Below are 20,870 nucleotides of genomic sequence, written 5' to 3'. Positions count from 1 at the left end.
AAGTGCTGTTGACAGCCTCATGTGTCAAGGTGACTCAGCAGTGAGACAGCTGTGTCATTCAACTTAGTGTGCTCCATTAGGTTCCTTCAGCAACATACCTGCTTACACAGCACTATCAAGCGTGAGAGAATCCACTGAGAGTGCCCCAATCGGGCAGTACTAGGAACTCATGACATTACATGCTATGAGCTGATAAAGAGAGCAAGAGAAAGAGAGAATTTGGTTGATTCTCATAATATAGGGTGAATTCCATAACAGTCCTATGCATGTGCCTTGAAATAACACATATTTGTATATTACATTTAGAGCCATGCTAAGGACTGGTATATTATGAACTGGAATTTGGAATCAGTGTAGCAATTCTGGTATATTCCTTTGCCCCTGAATAGACAATTCAAATAATACAAAAATATATAAAACCAAGGGCCAGGATCAATTCCTTTTGTCACTTTTTTCATGACCTTCCTTCATTGTCCTATTACATGGAAAAACTACTGAAAGTTTATAGAAAGAGCCATAGATACTGATACAATGAGGTATTTCACTGGGTTAACTGAAAGTTTCAATACACAAATGTGCAATTTTCCATAGAATAAGGAATATTTCATAGAATATGTATGAGAAACAAAGATATGTTTTTATGAAAACATTTATATACACATACATACACTAACACAGAGAGAGAGAAAGAGAGACAGAGACAGAGACAGAGACAGAGACAGAGACATTTTATTCTTGAGTTGGTTGGGAACTTGTCTTCTGTTTAAAGAACATCACCAGAACAACAACAGTTACCATCCCAACAACACATTACAGACCCTTTTGTGTATTCAGAGCTGAAAAAGCACTAAATAGGGATGTCTCATTCTCACGATCTCACTTAAACTCTGGCCACTCTCAGAGTCTTAAACACTTTAGAGACATCAATTTTCTGAATGGCAAATCAAAGTGGATAAAATGCACGATCAGATTAGCTGCAAAGTTCTATGATACTTAGCTGCTTCTCCTTTGAATCAACTAGAAATGAGTACACCCACCAAAGTCTGCAGCCATCCCTTGTAAGATTTCCATAGCATCTTTTTCACTTCCCTTGCCGCTATGAGAGCAGCTTACCATTCATTCTTTATCTCTCAATTGCTAGAATGACTCAACCCAATCTCTTTCTGTTACTGGTGTTACCCTGAGCTCTCTGGAGTATTTAATTCTAATGATCAACTCTTCCTTCAAACACTTACCTAAGCACTGTGTCTGGCTGCTTCTCACCCATCTCAGCCTATTCCTACAGCCTTATTTACAACTCTAAGCTCCCTGAGAACTGTGCTGGGCTTCTTGGTCAGTCATGTATGCCTCAAGTATTAGCCATCACTGCTCCTCCGTTTTCTGTCTCTGTGACTCATTCCTACTTACGATGAAGTTTCATTTAGATATACACCATTGTCATATGCCTGAAATTCTGGTTAAATGTGTCCAATTGACTGAAAAGCAGTTTGAGGATCGGCTCCCCACTCCTGAAACTCAGCATATACAAAAACCAACTATTTATTTACTTCCTCCATCAAAATTTTCAGCATCCCTTATCCAGACCTCTGGAGCTGGATGGGAATTGAAGGAAGTTGGTTTATGAATATTGGAATAGCAACATGTTTTGAATGTGTGTCACCCATTCTAACTTTCTCATCTCTGTTGGTATCCTGCCTTGTCTATTTGATTACCTATGAGGGTTACTGCAAATGTGTTAAAGAGTTAAGCCTGTGCTAGGAGGTTTTTATCAGGCATCCCTCATCATCATAAATACATTGGTATTATGGAGCAGAGCACATTTATTTACAGAGTAAATTCAAGTACAAATACCTTCTCAATTGGTTTAGGTAAGGGCTCGCTAAAACACGGCTGGCTAGACAAATGAGTGAGCCATAAGAGTAAAGCAAAACAAACAATAATTTTGGAGTTGTATAGGTCTGAAATTACATATTAAAATATTAATGAAAAAACAAATATTAATGATGAGAACAATGTTGAGATACAAATGATTCATTGAAAACAGTCACATTTGTGTTTATAAAAAAAAATGGTAATAGAATATGTGCCACGATCCTTCCAGTTTTCATCTGCACCCGGAGCTGATGGTGTACCACAGCTCTCTGTTCCCAGATCCCGCCGGGAGAGAGTTGGTTTCCCAGGAGTGCTGACACATTTGAAATCACAGGTGAGAACACCATTTTTTACTCAGAGACCTGCCCAGAGCCCTCAGGACGCAGGAGCTGAGGAGCAGTCTGGGATGGGATCCTTCCGATTTCCCTTGGTACTTGAGCTGACCCTGTGCCACAGCTCTATGTGCCAGGATCCTGCTGGGAGACAGCTGGTCTCCCAGGAATGCTGACACACAGACTTACAGGAGGGTCAAGCCACTGTCAGAGACAGGAAAACCAGCTAACACCAGAGGTAACCAGATGGCAAGAGGCAAGAGCAAGAACCTAGGCAACAGAAACCAAGGCCACCTGGCATCTTCAGAACCCAGTTCTCTCATGACACAATAATAGTGGGAGACCTCAACACCCCACTCTCAGCAATGGACAGATCATGGAGACAGGAATTAAACAGAGACAAAGATGGTTGCCAAGGTGTAAAAAGATTATTAATATTCTGTATCTATGAAGTAATACTGGAAATTAATACAACAGTTATTCCTTAACCAGCTAGTTCTCCCAAATAACCACAACAGTATTTGAATATCTCAAAGCTTAGGTGTTAGCTGGGCAGACTCTCAACTCGCTCATCTAAACTAACCTGACCACCTAGCCCCATCCAGCCATGTGACTAACTATACCTTCCTGGCTCACAGCATGTCCATCTCCTCTCATATCTCCTAGCAAAGGGGCCTTCCCTTTTGTTCTTCCTAGAGTTCCCTTATCCCTCCCAGGAAGTCCCACCTTCTGCTTCCTGCCCAGCTAATTGGCCCTTAGATTTTATTAAAGCCAATCAGAGAAAGCCTTACGTAGGTAAGAAAGGACAGAGACACAACTTCATACAGTGTACTCCAACACCTCTCCCTTTTAGTCCAATAAAGACTCTTTCTCTTAACAATAAAAATAATTATAAGAACTATCAAGTAAGAATTATACTCACAATGTCTAGTCCATTTGTATTTAGTAATCTTTGGAGAAAGTCCTATCTATCCTATCTTGATGAGTTAAGAATTTTATATCTAACTCAATTTTTATCCTAACTTGTACTACCTACATAAACTACCAACTTACAACTTCCTCCAACCATCATAACTTGCTTTTAGCTTCCTTAAGACAAGAAAGACAAGGTTCTGATTTAAAGTGATATAGGTTTATGTATCAAATTGGCAAGGGATAGAGATGTCTAGTTATTTTCAGCTCTCGTCTTAATACAACCAAGGATTGCATAAGAGAGTGTTTTTATGGGTTAGAGGGGATTTAGCTTTTCCAGACAAGGTTTCTCTGTGTAACCTTGGCTGTCCTCGAACTCCCTTTGCCTCCCAAGTGCTTGAATTAAAGGTGTGGGCTACCCCCAACAGGGCCCTATAAGAGAGACATAGTTGCAGGGACTGTATTGCTTGGATTAGGCTCTGAACATGTCTGTAGGGGCATATATGATAATTGGTGTAGGAAGGTCCCTCTGGCCATGCTGCTTAGTTTCTGACAACTTCATATGACTAAAGTCACATTGGATGTGAGAACCCCATTTGAGGAATTGCCTTTCAGACTGGCCTGTTGGCCTGTCTGAGAAGTATTTGCATAATTCTATGTGATACAGGAGGACTCGTTCTACTGTGGGCTCTGTCATCCCTAGACAGGTGGGCCTAGGCTGTGAAAGAAAAATAGTGGAGGAAGTAAGAGGGACTGAACCAGTAAACAACATCTCTCAATACCTTTGGCTTCAAGTCCCTCCTGCATTGGCATCTGTCAATACTGAGATGTATTCTATATGAGGAAATAAAACCTTCCCTCCACAAGTTGCTTTTGGTCTGCATTTTATCACAGTAACAGGAAATCAAATTAGGATAATTTACATGTGAGTACCAGTCACAGAGTGGTAAGAGGTTCACAGTAACAATGGCTTGCAATAAGAGAATGTCAGTCTCAGATCACCCATGGTACACAATCTTACTGCAGCTAGGACCTTGTCAAAAACACCCATCAAGGGTGATAGCAGGTTGAAGTCCTTAGATAGTGCTCATATATATTTTGAGTTGATTGCAAGGGGCCCCTTTCCCTTCTGCAGTTGAGGCAGATAACTGGGAAAGGCAATCTATTTTGTATTTCTATTTTGTAAATGGAAATTTATTTGGGCTGAGGTTTCTGAGAAGACAAACTAAAGAAAGTGTATAGGAAGGACAAAAGCATTTCTCAGGGATGAGTTCCATTTGATATATGACTTTTGTTTGATCTCTTTAGATGCACAAGGCCCTGTTCTCCTCTCCATAACCCATCCTAGTCATATAGTTACCCTGGTCATATAGTATACCCTGTCCAGGTCTGGGTATTAATAACCTGCCCCTTTATTCTAAAAAATATGGTGTTGGACAATAAATTACATGATCACTCTTTCCATAGTGAGGATAAAAGCATTCCCTGACCTAGAGAGAAATCTGTAGGGCAGGGCTATATACCAAGGATCTCCTATGTTTGTCTTTTCCAAATTGTTTCCAAGTACTTGGTTTCTGCTGAGATACCACCAAGATGCACTTATTAGAAGAAAGACTGTGCTTTCATATTCAAGAGTGTTAGAAAACAACAGTGCAGTGCTGGGAAGATAAACCTCATGGACTTACAAAGTCCCCAAGGATTCTCCACTGACTGAGCTTCCAATGCACATTTGTGTGCTGCACGATTTATCATTGTACTTATTTTACATCTTAAAGTACAGAATGCTGGTGTAATCTGGATCTTTTCAATGATCACTAGAGAATCAAGTGTTTCTGTTATTGAACATAACAGACTCATACTTTTAATGTCTGTGGAGGAACTTGAAAATAAAAATACCCAGACACTATTGTGGATGCCAAGAAGTACATGCTGAAAGGAGCCTGATAGAGCTGTCTCCTGAGAGGCTCTGCTAGAGTCTGACAAATACAGAGGCAGATACTCACAGCCAACCATTGGACTGAGCATGGGGTCCCCAATGGAGAAGTTAGAGAAAGGTCTGAAGGATATGAAGGGCTTTTCATCCCCATAGGAAGAACAATAATGTCAACCAACCAGACCCCCCCCCAAGAGCTCCCAGGTTCAAAACCATCAACCAGAGTACACATGGCATGACTCATGGCTTCAGCTGCATATGTAGCAGAGGATGGCCTTGTTGGGCATCAATGGGAGGAGAGGCCTTTGTCCTGTGAAGGCTTAATGTCCCAGTATAGGAGAATGCCAGGGCGGGAAGGCAGGAAAGATTGGGTAGGTAGGTGGGGGAGCACCCTCATACAAGCAGGGGGAGGGGGATGGAATAGGGGATTTCTGGAGGGGAAACCAAGAAAGGGGATAACATTTAAAACGTAAATAAAGAAAATACCCAAAAAGGAAAAGAAAAAGAAAACAAAATATTAAATCCTGTAATGTGATTAGTTTAGAAACAAAATGATGTGATAGGTATTAGAAAAAAACAAACAAGCCATAGGAACACTAATGAAATAACTGAGACACTCTAGGATGAATAGGTGAGGCAGCTGATCTACAAAGTTTTGTTTCTTACTTGTTTAAAAACATGCTCAGCACAAACTCTTGCTCCTAACCAAGAAGCTAGTTGCAATTGATACTGCTAGAAAAAAGTAGCAGCAGGGAAATTAGTTGTCCCCAAGGGGCAGTAGGTACATCAACCACTCTCCAGGTTTCCTCAGAGTAATTGGCCAATACAAAATGGACTCCATGGTTTTATTGCTTGTGTGTGTATGTGTGTGCATGTGTGTGTGTGTGTGTGTGTGTGTGTGTGTGAGTGTGTGTGAACATGAGTGTGTTTTGGTGTTGCTTTTCCTTTTTGAGAGACAGAACATGAAGTTGCGTGGGTTGAGAGGGAGAAGATCTAGGAGGAGCTAGGGGGAGGGAAAAGAATATAACCTAAACATACGGTAGGACTTTTTAAAAAGCCAATTAACAAAACCACTCTCCAACTTCACGTGGCCATATCCTTTCAACAGCACACTAGGATGATCTAACACTATTCATTTATATTTTATTATTTAGGCTTTAAAACTTTTCTATAGACCTTTGTGTACTTTAGGGCCATACAAAATGACAATGCATATGACATTTTACACACATTGTAAAAGAAGTAATATAACAAAATATAGGAGAGGGGCTGGAGAATGTTCTGCTTTTAAAAATGGACTGGTTTATATAACCAAAGATTTAGCTACAAAAGAGGGCTACAAAAAAACAACCTCATGTTTGAAAACAAAGTCTGGTTTGCTGCGACTGCAGAAAGGAAACAAAGATGAAATCAACTAAGCTTTCTACCTCCATGAAGTAATGGAACATCCTTTTAACCAGAGGACTATTTTTGCCAAGGTGACCTAGCATAGATGGCACTCCTCACACTAGTCCCTGTACTGGCTCCTGTCAACCTGACTACCTGTTCAGACTGCAGTAGAATGATTTATCAAATCCTGGAGCTATTTTGATTCCCCTGCTGCTGACCTATATCCCTGCTCTCCTGACTTTTGTATATAGCACTAGCCACCTGCCTCAGGTTGAGGTATAGTTCAGAAAACAGTCCCAAGAAGACACCAGATTAAATAAAGTAGCCAACACAAGTATCTATCAAATGGCCTGGAACATAGGAACAACCTCAAAATATATTCTGTTTTACTTTAAAGATTAGGCAACTAAAGTTCAGTTAGTTTGGAGACAAAAATGTAAAGATAAATGAAGTTCATGATCATAGTGGTTTTCATTAAAAAAAACATTTGTTTATTAACAGTTGTTTTTATAAACAGTTGTTTATTAAAAAATAAGACTTTTCTATAGCCTCTTCATATGGTACTTTAAGACCTGTTTTTCTCACTGTCCTTGATTGCTGGGAATAGCTCTTTTCTATTTTGAAACAGCTAATATCCTTGGATATTCCTAGAAGGTTTGAAGGATCATCCAGAAGACATTATGGATTTATCCACTGGCATTCCAGTCTTATCACTGAACATATTTCACGTTGAAACCTTAGCACACTGAATACATGCCGAAGCTTGTCCTTAATAGATTAGATTCTTTTATTGAATTTGCATCTCTCAGACCAGTGAACACAATTGTGAAAGCAGTCTATTCTTTTAACTCATTGTGGGAAAATTAAATATTGATACTTGGATCATTGGCACACAGGAGCATTAACATTATAAAACAAATGTATTCGAAAATATTTGAACCTGCATAGACCTTCAGCCAGACATTATGGTGAGAAAAATCTAGACTGGAAGTCTCTGTCAAATCCCTCCCTTCAGAGCTAAAGGGTTCCTGAAGAATAGTGGAAAGATTTCGAAAGGTAGAGGGATGGAGGGCAACAGGAAAAGACACTCATCAAGGGTGATAGCAGGTTGAAGTCCTTAGATAGTGCTTGTATATATTTTGAGTTGATTACAAGAGGTCCCTTTCCCCTTGAGCTCACAGAGCCTGAAACAAGCAGCACAGGGCCTACACGAGTCTATACCAGGTCCTCTGCATACTTATCATAGATAATAGTTTGGTATTTTTATGGGACTCCTGGCTGTGAAAACAAGTGGGTTTCTGACTCTTGTGCCTGCTCTTGGGGTTCTTTTCCTCTTGATGGTTTACCACGTCCAACTCTGATATGACAGATTTTTTGGTATTTGTTGCCTCGTCATATTTTATTTTGACATGTCTGGTTGTCTTTAAGAAGCCTGTTCTTTTCCGACGTGAGACCGAATGGGAGTGTGTCCGGGGGAGAGGAGGTGACGAAGAACCTGGAGGAGTAGGGGATAAAAATGATAGTCAGGATATAGCATATGAAAATATATAATTATTTAGTTTTATTGAAACAACAAAAAGAAAAATATCTAGACCCTTTTGCAAAAATAACATCAAGCTTCCTATGAGAGTCTAGCTAATATATACAGAGGACATGGCAAATTGTCTAAAGGGCAACACAGTCAATGAGCAGGGACACTAAACATCATAATAATTCAGTACGTTCAGAAGAATTATTCAAATTTTGATAATGGAAGTAAAAGAATGCAATGTGTGTGTGTGTGTGTGTGTGTGTGTGTGTGTGTGTGTGTGTGTGTGTGTTGGAGGGGATGTCCTCATTTGCTTTCCATTCCTGTAACAAAACACTTACACAAATCACCAAAAGCAACTTAGGGAGGAGAGGGTTCATTTAGCTTACCTATCAATCACAGGCCATCTAACAATGACTTCATGAAATTCTTAGGCAAATGGATAGAACTAGAAAATATCATCCTGAGTGAGGTAACCTGATCAGAAAAGAACATACATGATATGTACTCACTGTTAAGTGAATATTAGCCCAAAAGCTTGGAATATCCAAGATAAAATTTACAAGACCACATGGAGCTCCAGAAGAAGAAAGACCAAAGTGTGGATGCTTCAATCCTTCTTGGAGGAGGGAACAAAAATACTCACAGGAGGAAATATGGAGACAAAGTATGGAGCACAGACTTAAGGAAAGGCCACCCAGAGACTGGCACACATTGGGATCATCCTACATGTAGTCACCAAGCCCAGTCATTATTGGAGATGCCAAGAGGTCGATGCTGCGAAGAGCCTGATATAGCTGTCTCCTGAGAGGCTCTGCTAGAGCCTGACGAAGCAGATGCTCACAGCCAACCATTGAACTGAGAATGGGGTACCCAGTGGAGGAGTTAGAGAAAGGACTGAGGTAGCTGAGGGGCTCTGCAACCCACAGGAAGAACAACAATATCAACCAACCAGACCCCCCCACCGAGCTCCCAGGGACTAAATCACCAACCAAAAAGTATACATGGAGAGAGCGACACATGGCTCCAGCCACATTTGTAGCAGAGGATGGGCCTTGTCAGGCATCAATGAGAGGAGAGGCCCTTGGTCCTGTGAAGGCTCAATGCCCCAGTGTAGGGAATGACGGGTGTGGAGGCTGTGAGGAATGGGTGGGTGGGTGGAGGAGCACCTCATGGAGGACAGGGGTGGCAGAAATGGATGGTAGTTTCCAGAGGGGGCATCAAGAAAGGGGATAACATTTGAAATGTAAATAAAGAAAATACCCAATAAAAGAAGGGAAAAAATCTCAAAACACTGAAAAAGACTTAAGAAAAAGAATGTTGTTGTAGAAAGGACACATTGACCACAGCAAAAGAAAATGGTAAATTGTGAGGTGTAAGACAGCAGATAGAAAGGTGAGAGGTTAAGAATGCAGAAAGGGCCACTGGACAGTATGACTTAGATAATGCCAAGTTCTAGGGATTCCCAGACACGATTCACAGAGTATAATGGAGATAGAAGCCAGATGAGACCAAGGAATCAGGAAGGTAGAATATTCAAAGCATTTCTAGAGAAATGTTAAATCCAAGAGCTTTCAGAAGATTTTAGATCGACAATAAAACCCTCAGTGAATACAGGAGCCCAGACAGATACACACCTGTGATGGTTTGAATATGCTTGACCCAGGAAGTGGCATTACTAGGAGGTGTGACTTTATTAGAGTAGGTGTGGTCTATTGGAGCAAGTGTGTCGATGTGGGGGTAGACAATGGGACCCTCCTCCTAACCACATGGGTGCCAGTCTTCTAGTGGCCTCCATGAAGATGTAGAGCTCTCAGCTCCTCCTGCACCATGCCTGCCTAAATGCTGCCATGCTTCTGCCTTGATGATAACAAACTGAACCTTGGAACCTATAAGCCAGACCCAACTAAATGTTGTCCTTATAAGAGTTGCCTTGGTCATGGTGTCACTTCACAGCAATGCAAATGCTAAGAGAACACCTAACTTGCACTAGAAACTATAATCACCTTCTGGTAGTGTATCAGTCCTGTTTTATTGCAGCTTCCCTTGCTGCTGAGACCTCATTTTACCAACTCAAGGTAAGACTCTGCCACAGACCTACAGTCAGATCCTCAACTTGTTTCAGCCATCAACTCTTCACCCATTACATCTGGCAAATTGCTTCTGTCAACTCAATAACATGGATAGAGAAGGAACCTACCGAGTTAGCTGTATATGTAAATGTATATTTGAGCTACAGGTTAACCAGGTAGCTCGAAAGAGCACATGCATGTCTGGAGAGACAGTGCTGTCGTGAAGTGTACTTAACTTGCTCTTCCATAGAATCCAAGTTTTGTTCCCAGCAACTACATTCAGCAGCTGACAGCCACCTGTAACTCTAATTCCAGGCGATCCCATATCTCTCACCTCCATGAACACCTTCACTTAAATACACATTTTTGAAACACATTTGGTACAGTCTAGGGTTTGAAATCAAGCTCATTTTTTATGATCAATTAAAGAGTATCTATCTTGTGCCATATGATACAATTATATTGCATATTCGTGACTAAAAATGTCTCACAGAGTACGTTCTAATGACACGAGAGATAATGGTCATCACCACTGTCATCACCATACCCCTATGCTTCTCTTTTTGTGAGTCAGTGCAGTAAACTCTGCAATCTGGTAACAGTATCATGTCATAAGTCAGCCCACAGCCTCTAGCCATCTCAACTCTCTGGCCCTCATCCTCATGTAGCATTTTGGAAAAGTGGTTAATACCTTGTCTGGATAGATAAATGAAGAAATTCTCTATAAAAACAATTACAAACTAATACAAGATTAGTCCCTCTTTTTTTCCCCTCCTAGACTCACTAATGCCTCTGGCATTTGCCTACTGCAATTTTATTCCCTTCTGCTTTTAAAAACTAGATTGAGCTGGGTGCTATGGTCCTGTTTCTTATGCTTTAGTGAACTATACATTTTGGCCTCTGTTTATCCTGTTGTGGGATGCAGTTAGTCACATGTAATAGGCTCTTCTGTAGCAATATGCAGTGGAAAATTCCTTTTGACAAGCCATGGCAAGCTTAATTGAGTCATGACATAGTCCATTAAATGGCTTCCAATGAGGCAAAGAATCCTTTCCCTGAGGTAGTAAATGCTATCCTAGGGTTTCATGGTGACTGTGTGGTCTTACATGCCTAAGGAAATGAATTTCTCCATTTATAAAAAGTTACAGAGGTATGAAGTTTAATATTAGAGTTACTGAATTAAATTTTAAAGAGGTACATGTTCTACTAAGCCTTAATTTTCCTTAGATTTAATGAAACTCACTTGAAAAAAATTTTTTTAAAAATCAGCACCGAATTACAAGTCCATTTTTGAGTGTTAAGTTTTACTTGGTTGCTTGAGTTCCTTATGAGAATCCCAAATCAAGACTTTCTTAGTTGAGATTTTATTATAAGATGTCACGTGTAATGTTTGTAGAATCTGTTGTGTCAAGAGGTGTTTCTGACTCTCTCGCTGGCTTTGCAGCCTGATACCACTGCAAATGCTGGCATTCCAGTTAATGCTTTCAGGACAGAAGGTGTTAGGCCTCTCAGCACTAGTACACAATCAGCATGTAGTATTTGCGTTGGGAGCCTCCCTCTGGGTGCTCTGTAGGTGCCCCTGGGATAGGGTGATATCATAAGTACCATTGCCAGGCTGGAGAGGAACATCACAAATGGGCCTCATCTTTGCTCCCAACCCCAGTGCAGTAATAAGCTGGGAAAGGGAGATTGTAAACCATTGATTTGAACCATATAAACGAGTTGAAAACAAATTGTGCTATCGGCTCTATTTGTCCCCAAAGTCAAATTTACCTACCACATAATGAAAGTAGTCCCATTCGATTGCATCAAAGGACTTCTTGGCATGTAATACAATTCTCACCATTCATTCCGATTTTCTCCTGTATTGCAGGTAAGTTGCATTAGCCTATGCAGATGACCTGAGCTTCTCACCAGGCATGCAGGATTCCTGAAGAAAGGTCTATTAGGCCTGGATTATTTATTCATATTCATGTATTCAGGTAGCCATTTTTTATACCTACCTACATATGAAGGCATATTTTTTACAGTACCATGAAGGGAATAATATGTATTTTAAGTATAAGGCTAAATGGATATATGTAATAGGATAAAGAGTAGTAGGCCACCTTGACTCCAAACCACAAATAGTATCTTACGCTTTAAAAATTCAATACAAACCATTTAAATGCATTACATTTATTCTTAGTCTATTTGCAAAACTATATAGTGGCTGTTCAGGGTGCTGATGGCAGGGTGCAGTTAATGCATTGGTAAGTGACCTAAATTTTATGAAGCTGTTTTGAAAGTGACTTTATGCCATAGGAAGCAGCATCCATTGTTCCTCAATTTTGGGTTGACATTGCAAGGCTGCTGAAATATCTATTCTTGAGCACATCATCTGTAATAGAGAGGGAGGCACAAACAACTCCATGGGAGATTCCTTAGAGTAAGTATTACAGGCACAAGGCATACTTCCTTGGAATAGGACTGAAATATTTCAAAGACTTTTCTTTCCCAAGTACTCATCAAGCCTTTGAAGCTCTGGGAATAGGGAAGTGTGCATAACCAGGAAACAGACTAGTGGAGAACAGGCACAAAGGGCAGCCACTAATCTTGAAGATCGTACAATCCACACTGCCTGTGACAGCCCAGTGACAGGACAGAGCCTGGCAATGGAGCCAGCTCACCTCCGGGCTCCCTTCTTATGTTGGCAGTGTCCTTGACAAACAGATAACACTGGGCTTTGCTTCCCTCGTTTACAGAGAGGAATTCAAACTCATTACCAGTGACTGTTCATTTGGTTGCTTGCTTGAGACAGTGTCTCCCTTTGTGACCAGCCACTGGGAGTCCTCGGCCCATTACCACCATTCCTGGCTATAGTTATAAAGATCAAACAAGGCATCATAAAGACTTCAATCAAGCATTTAATGCTCAATAAATGTTTGCTCTTGTGTTATAATCATATCAATAAAGTCGATGAATATATGTAATAAGTACATATATTTCCATCAATCCCAAGACAAGTCCAATACCACACCTAGTGTTCATTTGAAGTTTCATGACATTATACTGGAAAAATGACATTCAACACATTCAGCACTTGTATTATAAAATTTTACATGATGGTTAACTTATACAAAAGCACTTTTAAAACTACAGAATCCAAAGACAGGAATTAAAACAGAAAAACAAACCACTGTGTCAAACTTTAACAAACAAACCCCTTTTCTGTCATTAATCTGCTGTATTAACTGAATACATTTGATGTGTCCAAGAGATAAACATTTACTATAAACACATTGGTCAGATATATTTTAAAATATTATAGAGAACAAAAGTAGGAGGACGATTTTTCCTAGACTGTCCATTCATTTGACTCCAGTTACACAGGTTTGCAAAACAAAAAGTATATCACGAAGAGCTTAATGAAGAGAACAGAATAATACCATTTTCTGTCAGTGGAATTTTGTGCTTCCACAGTTGATTATTTTAAAGCTAATTTTGGGCTTGAGAGATGGCTCAGCAGTTAACAGCACTTATTGCTTTTGCGGAAGACCAGGGTTTGATTCCAAGCACCTATATGGTAGTTCACAACCATATGCATCTCGATTCTGGAGGGTCCGAGGCCCTCTTCTGACTTCCTCACGCAACAGGTATGCACCTGGTACATAGACATACATGCTGGCAAGACATTCATACATATAAATACGATAAAAATAAATAAATCTTAATACAATAAAAGGCTAATTTCCAAGTTCCCTTGTAATTTCCTCTCCTGCTCTAGCCTTCCCTCCTTTCCTCTGTCCTCCCTACATTGTCCTGAAGGAGGGTTTTGCTAAGCAGCCAAGGCTGACTTGAATTTACAATTCTTCCACCTCAGTCTCAAAAATGCTGTGATTACAGGTGTGCATTGTTATGTCTGCCACTATGAATTTTCTTAATAGTTGAAAATAGTTGAAATTTTCTAAAGAAAATTTATTGTTTTAAAAAATCCTAAGAGTGTGTGTGTGTGTGTGTGTGTGTGTGTGTGTGTGTGTGTGTGTGAGACACAGAAAAGTTTTTGGGATATGTGTAAATAGAGACCACTCTGAATGTTTTGGGGTTTTGGTAATGAATAAATGACTCTTACTAGGCATCTTCCCCTTCTATATTAATATGGGACATCACACTCTCATATAACATTTTATAACCAAGTGAAATAAAGAGCCCCTCCAGATTGCAACTGTAAGATAATCAGATTCTGTAGTACTCATTATGACTGCAATTATGTAACAAAACACTCCAAATATAGTTCAGTTATTGCCGTTATTAATCATTCTGGTTTTGTTTCAAGTGTTTGCTTTATAGCCTGCTGGATAGACTCCATTATTCTACAAGCTGAATGTCGAAAGTCAAATGCGTGCGTGTGAATCTGTTGTTCTAAAGGCCTTTCAACATAATTTAGCCTTTCAATTTGTATTTGTGAATAAAAGAAAATGGGGAGAAATAAAGCTGGTGTCAATAGAGTCACTGACCTTTGCAGTAAACAGAAGACAGTCCTTAACACAAACAACTTTGCAAATAAGAAACCTATTTTGTTAGAACTAGAAATTGTGCTGCTTAAGAAATTCGCCTTGGAATACCAATTATTCTTACAAAAAGAATCTGAAGATTTGATGAAGAAAGAGTAAAGTGTCGACAAATACACATTTTTTAAGGGAAAGATTTAAAACGCCCATGTTATAGAATATGATCCTAAACATTTTATGCATAGAACTCAGTATTCTAGTTAATTTAACTATAAAATCCCAATTAAAAAGCAAAAATTATTATACTGAACCAACACCATCTGTCCAACTTTAAATCATCACTATAAATATATTTTGAGGAGCAAAATTATACCTGAAAATTTCTTAAGCCTATGCTCAGTGAGGCCGAAATACTAACTAAATAGGATCCAAATGGTCCTAGGGAAAGTGGCTTTGCAAGTATTTAAATATTAATAGTAGGAATGGTCCTGTTCTGCAATTGGTTCTTGATGTGCAGTAAAGAAGCCACAGACCAATTGCTGGGCAGAAGGAACAGGAGGGACTTCCAGGTCTCTGGAGGAAAAGAGACAGATGCAAAGAGGAGAGACAGAGTTTCTTCTGATGGAGAAAAGTTGACCAGCCATGTGAGTTCTCAAAATTGAGTAACTACACAGGCTGCTCCTAAAGACAGTGGTTAGGGGAGTTGAGCAACTGAAGTTTAGGGCAGGTGGAAGATGTGGAGGGAAGAGTAGTGATAGGGACACGCTTTTCCAGGTAGAGATAGTAGCACCAAGTAATTGTTGAAAGAAGGCAAGTTGAAAAGGAACAACCAGAAAAGCTTCCAGCATAGCCCGTGAGGTGAGGTGGGAAGTGGAAAGAGTATGCGCTGGAGTTCTAAGCTGACTCGCTTGTGCTGGCTGGACATGGAGGATTTGAAAGAGGATAGCAAGTTCATCATGGATGAGACCTTGGACTTGAGGGCTGTCCCCATCTGACAATCATGAGGAAGAAGACATAACAGTATTAGTCCAGAGAAACTGCTTTGACAGGGCCTCTCCCATTGGAGTAACCCAAATGCAGTAAGTAGACCCTGCCCTCCAGGGTGTGAGGTGCAGCTTGAATCACTCAGCCCAGAGAAGCTGGAGGAGAGCCTTGATGAAGCCTACTGCCTGGCACCTCAGCTATAGGAGTATGTCCTGAAAGATCAGGACAGAGCTGGTGCAGGACCTGGAAGGCCCAGCCCCAGAGGGAAGCCCAGCCCCCGGCGGGAGAACAGCCCTGTTCGAGATTTGCTGCCCACTGTGAGTTCTTGGAGCACCCTACCTCCAACCAACCTGAGTTCCGGAGCAGTGATAAAAAGGGGTCAGCCAGAGCTGTTCTGGTGGCAGCTGGAAAGAAGCCTCCAGCATAAAGAAGGAATCACCCACTTGCAATCTGTTCTCTGCATCCAAAATCCCAGGGCGCTCTCCTCTTGCAAACCGACTCTTCCACCTCGGAAGAAAACTGGGTCCGGCACACAGACAACAGCAAGCCTGCCAATCCCTGTCAGACCAGCTCCACAGGCCTCAGCTAGCAGTTCCCAGTGTTCACCCTCACTATAGGGAGCAGCCGCCAAGTGTTCTAGTCACCCATTCTCTCAGCCATCCTCAAGCCTGTCACCCGAATGCCACTCACTGGGTGGGGTATACCACCTGGCAAAGGTGCCCTGGCTCCAGATCCTCTCTCATCTCAGAAAGGGCAACCAAGTGCCATAGGGCACAGAGCTCCTGTTTCCCAGCAAACAAATCTTCCAACCACCAGTGCTGGTTGAGGCAGGACCTCCAGTGCTGCTCCGGGCAGGATGCAGCCCCTCAGGAAAGCTGCAGTCCCTGGACCTACTAGATAAGATGATCAGGGCAGCAAACAAGACTCACTCGCAAGCCACTACATCTTAGCCATCAAAGACTGAACTCTCCTCTGTCAGCGGTCCCTAACTCCAGGAGATGCGTGCCCAGAGATAGGAGGAAAAGATGCCTCTAGGGCTGATCTCTGAAGTAGAGACTATGGATGTGGGGGGGGTTGAGCTTGAGAAGTCTCAAATCCCTCCTACTCCCCCTAACCCTGCCTGAAGGAAGAAGAGAGTGGCAGAGGTCACCTGCCTATGGAGACATTCGCAAACAAAATGATAAATGCAGGCTGAGTGACCTACCTATCTCCTTGAGAGCTTGACCTTCTGCCCAGACCTGGTCATTTCCATAGAAGTAGCCTTGGGAACCAGCCAGCCTTCCTGATTTGATTCCTACAATGGATTCTGGCCTGTTTGGAAAGGCCAGAGGGCAGCTGGTGTGCAGAACTTGTTTCTGTGAATCCTGTGACTTCTCATAGGCCAGTTATAAGCTTACTCACATCTTCATATTTTTTCTTAAATAAAATGAATTTTAAAAAAAAAAGGAGATCTCTCTCTCTCTCTCTCTCTCTCTCTCTCTCTCTCTCTCTCTCTGTGCGTGCGTGCGTGTGTGCGTGCGTGCGTGTGTGTGTGTGTGTGTGTGTGTGTGTGCATGTGCGTTTTATCTGTGGATACAAGGGAAGCTGGGTGGGGGCTGGTAGCATAGCCTGTTCCTGGAACAAAGGCAGACTAGCAAAAAGTTATACATAACAACTAACGTGGTGAGCTCAGAAAATATGCATATAATTACACATCAGCATGGCTTACAAAGTTCGCCCTGCCACTTTCTTGTACTCATGCCTTTTTTCAGTTTGGCTATATACATTGGACCCCAAGCTTTGCCCTTTTCAGGAATCACCAAAAGGCTGCATTTCTGGTCAGTGGGAGCAAATGTAAAGTCTTGGGAGAAAGTCCTTGCTATCCCACTAATATCCATGGGTACGATGTTACTGTCGGAAGTCAAGATCTCACTGATCACATCTTGATTTTCAGCCTTGGAAAGCGTGCATGTAGAATATATGAGTAGTCCTCCAGGACGTAAGGCTTTAATTGCAGACCTGTGTGTAATGGGGAAATGGAGAGATGAGTTAGGTACAAGCAGCAAAGTAAGGGATCCAACTCAAGGAAACTGCATACCAGCCTCACTCTGGCTCAGGATACTGTAGCTGGTGGCTTTCTGACCCTAGTCATAGTGTGTTTGCATTGATCACTGGGAAATGGCAACCAGATAAATCAAGATAGAAAAGGCAGAGGAAGTGAGTTTGGCTGACTGTTTGTTCTTCTGTGGATAGGGAGAAGGGGAAAGAAAATGGATAATGTGCCTTTTGAGTCATGGAAATAAAATAGGAAGCAAAGATTCTAATTGAAAACAGACAGAGTAAATCACTGATATTACTCTATATACTCCAGGTTGGCCTATCAGGTAAAATCAGAAGGTATTCACCTAGAAAGAAGGGATAAATAATTTGTGAGGATATAAAGACACTGTGGTGGACCAGTCCTTAAACCAAAGACCTCTGCACTCTACTTTAAAGTGATCCTCTGGAGCAGTGGTTCTCAACCTTCCTAATGTTGCAACCTGTTAATTCAGTTCCTCATGTTGTGGTGATCCCAAATCATAAAACTATTTTTATTGCTACTTTATAACTGTAATTTTGCTACCATTATGAATCATAATATAAATATTTTTGGAGGTAGAGGGTTTGCCAAGGGGGGGGGTCATGATGCACAGGCTGAAAACCACTGCTTTAGAGTAAGGTCTCAGCTTACCATAATGTGATATTAGCAGGAAAAAGCTCCCACCCTTACAATACAGTGTTGTTTTATTCTAAACTAAAAAGGAATAACCAAAGATACTCAAGAAATGATTAATCAATATATAAGAAAAAACAGAAAAACAGTAAAAATATGGTCTAGAAGTAAACTGACAATTCAATTCAGGCAACAAAATGACACAATGAACACAAGGATCAGCAAAGATGCATCACTCAATATCACGGAAAACAGGAAGAATACAGCTCACAGGCATTTAATATGTTTGTCCAAATAAAGAAGATTCTGTAGGAGCATTTGGAAGTTAAAGGTCAACATAGCCCTGACCCCTCATCTTCAAAGTACATCAAAAGGTAAAGTCAAAATAAGATCAATCAAGTTTGTCCAAATTAACAAAATTGGGAAAATAATGTACAAAATTTTGACAAGAGGAGTTGAATGATACAATACAAAGATAACTTTCCAGAAGTGGGACAGGGAAAAGACTCATCCATGAGGCTACCACATTCATTATTATTCATGTAATACCAATTATATGCTGTTACTGTCTAGGGATTGGACATGTATCAATGAATAATATACAACCTAAGCACTAACAATTTAAAACACCTACCAGGATGTCTTATCCCTCTAATTCTAGCACTGGAAACTCTTAAGAGAATTACTGTGAGTTTGAGGTTAGCCTTGGCTACATAATAAGTACCAAGCAAGCCAGGTTTATACACACACAGCCTTGGTTACATAGTGAGTACCAAGCAGGCCAGGTTTACACAGACAGGCTACCATGTTTCAAAAAGCTCCAGGGGAAAAAAATACACTATATCCAATAACAAATGTTCTGCCCTGAAAACAAACATAAACAAATAACACTGTATAGTCTGAACAGGTTATGTTTTAAATTTAGGAACATAGAGATATATAAAAACAACTAAAGAAAGAGGCCTTGTATTTGAAAGAGAGCAAGGTAGGGCTATGGGAAGAAAAGGGAAGGGATAATGTCATTATATTAGTCTATTATATATATATATATATATATATATATATATATATATATTATCATTATATTAGTCTCAAAATAATTTAAAATATTTCCCTTTTGTCCACATCTCTCAGAGGAAAGAGGGGAAACTGCAGTTGAGATGTAATATATTAGAGAAGAATTTTTTCTTTTTTTATTAGATATTTTATTTATTTACATTTCAATGTTGCCCCCTTTTGCCCCTCTCACATCCCCTTTCCACCACTTCCCCTGCTTCTGTGAGGAAGCTCCCACTCCCACCCACTCACTCCTACCTCAACACCCTGCCCTTCCCCTACACTGGGGCATTGAGGCTTCACAGGACCAAGGGTTTCTCCTCCTATTGATGCCAGACAATGCCATCCTCTACTACATATGCCACTGGAGCCATGGGTCCCTCCATATGAACTCTTCGGTTGGTGCTTTAGTTCCTGGGAGCCCTGGGTGTTCTTGTTGCTTGATATTATTGTTCTTCCTATTGGATTGCAAACTCCTTGAGCTCCTTCAGTCCTTTCTCTAACTCCTCCATTAGGGTCCCCATACTCAGTCTGATGGTTAGCTGCAAGCATCCTCATCTGTATCAGTAGGGCTTTGGCACAGCCTCTCAGGAGACATCCATATCAGGCTCCTGTCAGCAAGCACTTCTTGACATCAGGAATAGTGACTGGGTTTGATGCCTACATAAGGGATAAATCCCCAGGTGTGGCAGTCTCTGGATGACCTTTCCTTCAGTCTCTGTTTCACTCTTTGTCCCTGTATTTTCTCCTGTGAGTATTTTGTTCCTCTTTCTAAGAAGGAGTGAAGCATCCACATTTTGGTCTTCCTTCTTCTTGAGCTTCAGATGATCTGTTGATTGTATCTTGGGTATTCTGAGCTTTTGGGCTAATATCCACTTATCAGTGAAACCATGTGTGTTCTTTTGTGACTGGGTTAACCCACTCAGGATGATACTTTCTAGTTCCATCCTATTGCCTAAGAATTTCACGAAGTCATCGTTTTTAATAGGTGAGTAGTACTCCATGTTGTAAATGTACCACATTTTCTGTATTCATTGTTCTGTTGAAGTACATCTGGGTTCTTCCCAGTTTCTGACTTCTATAAATAAGGCTGCTATGAACATAGTGGACCAAGTATCCTTTTTACATGCTAGAGGTTCTTTTGGGTATATGCCCAGGAGTGGTATAGCTGGATCCTCAGGTAGCACTATGTCCAATTTTCTGAGGAATCTCCAGAATGATTTCCAGAGTAATTGTAACAGCCTACAATCCCACCAACAATGGAGGAGTGTTTCTCTTCCTCCACATTCTCACCAGCATCTGCTGTCACCTGAGTTTTTGATCTCAGCTATTCTGAGTGGTGTGAGGTGGAATCTCAGGGTTGTTTTGATTTGCACTTCCCTGATAACTAAGGATGTTGAATATTTCTTTAGTTATTTCTCAGCCATTCAATATTCCTCAGTAGAGAATTCTTTGTTTAGCTCTGTATCCCATTGTTTAATAGGATTAATTGGTTCTCTGGAGAGAAGAACTTTTAAAAATTTATCAAAAAATAAGAGACCGGCGTGTGTGTGTGTGTGTGTGTGTGTGTGTGTGTGTGTGTGTGTGTGTGTTGTTGTTGTTGTTGTTGT

The 20,870-nt window shown here is 40.8% G+C and overlaps 1 protein-coding gene and 1 pseudogene across 14 annotated transcripts in view; one reads left to right on the top strand and one right to left on the bottom strand.

Moving 5' to 3' along the window:
• Nsun3 (NOP2/Sun RNA methyltransferase 3) overlaps positions 1-20,870 on the bottom strand; it is a 102,180-nt gene that overhangs the window by 10,504 nt on the left and 70,806 nt on the right. For 13 of the 14 annotated variants that reach the window (XM_063270215.1, XM_063270224.1, NM_001427314.1 and 10 more), the window contains one exon: positions 12,927-17,510. In XM_063270215.1, coding sequence (XP_063126285.1) covers positions 17,207-17,510 — 304 coding nt within the window. In that variant the 3' untranslated portion in view covers positions 12,927-17,206. Of the gene's footprint in view, positions 1-98; positions 7,934-12,926; positions 17,511-20,870 lie in introns of those variants that run through there. The other variant, XR_010055930.1, reaches the window with a different exon arrangement.
• Psrc1-ps1 (proline and serine rich coiled-coil 1, pseudogene 1) lies at positions 15,410-16,413 on the top strand (annotated as a pseudogene).

The sequence above is a fragment of the Rattus norvegicus genome, chromosome 11 (assembly GCF_036323735.1).
Source record: "Rattus norvegicus strain BN/NHsdMcwi chromosome 11, GRCr8, whole genome shotgun sequence".
In the NCBI taxonomy this organism is placed as follows: Eukaryota; Metazoa; Chordata; class Mammalia; order Rodentia; family Muridae; genus Rattus; species Rattus norvegicus.
The sequence above is the reverse complement of the archived record's forward strand: the minus strand, read 5'-3'. Positions and strand labels throughout refer to the sequence as shown.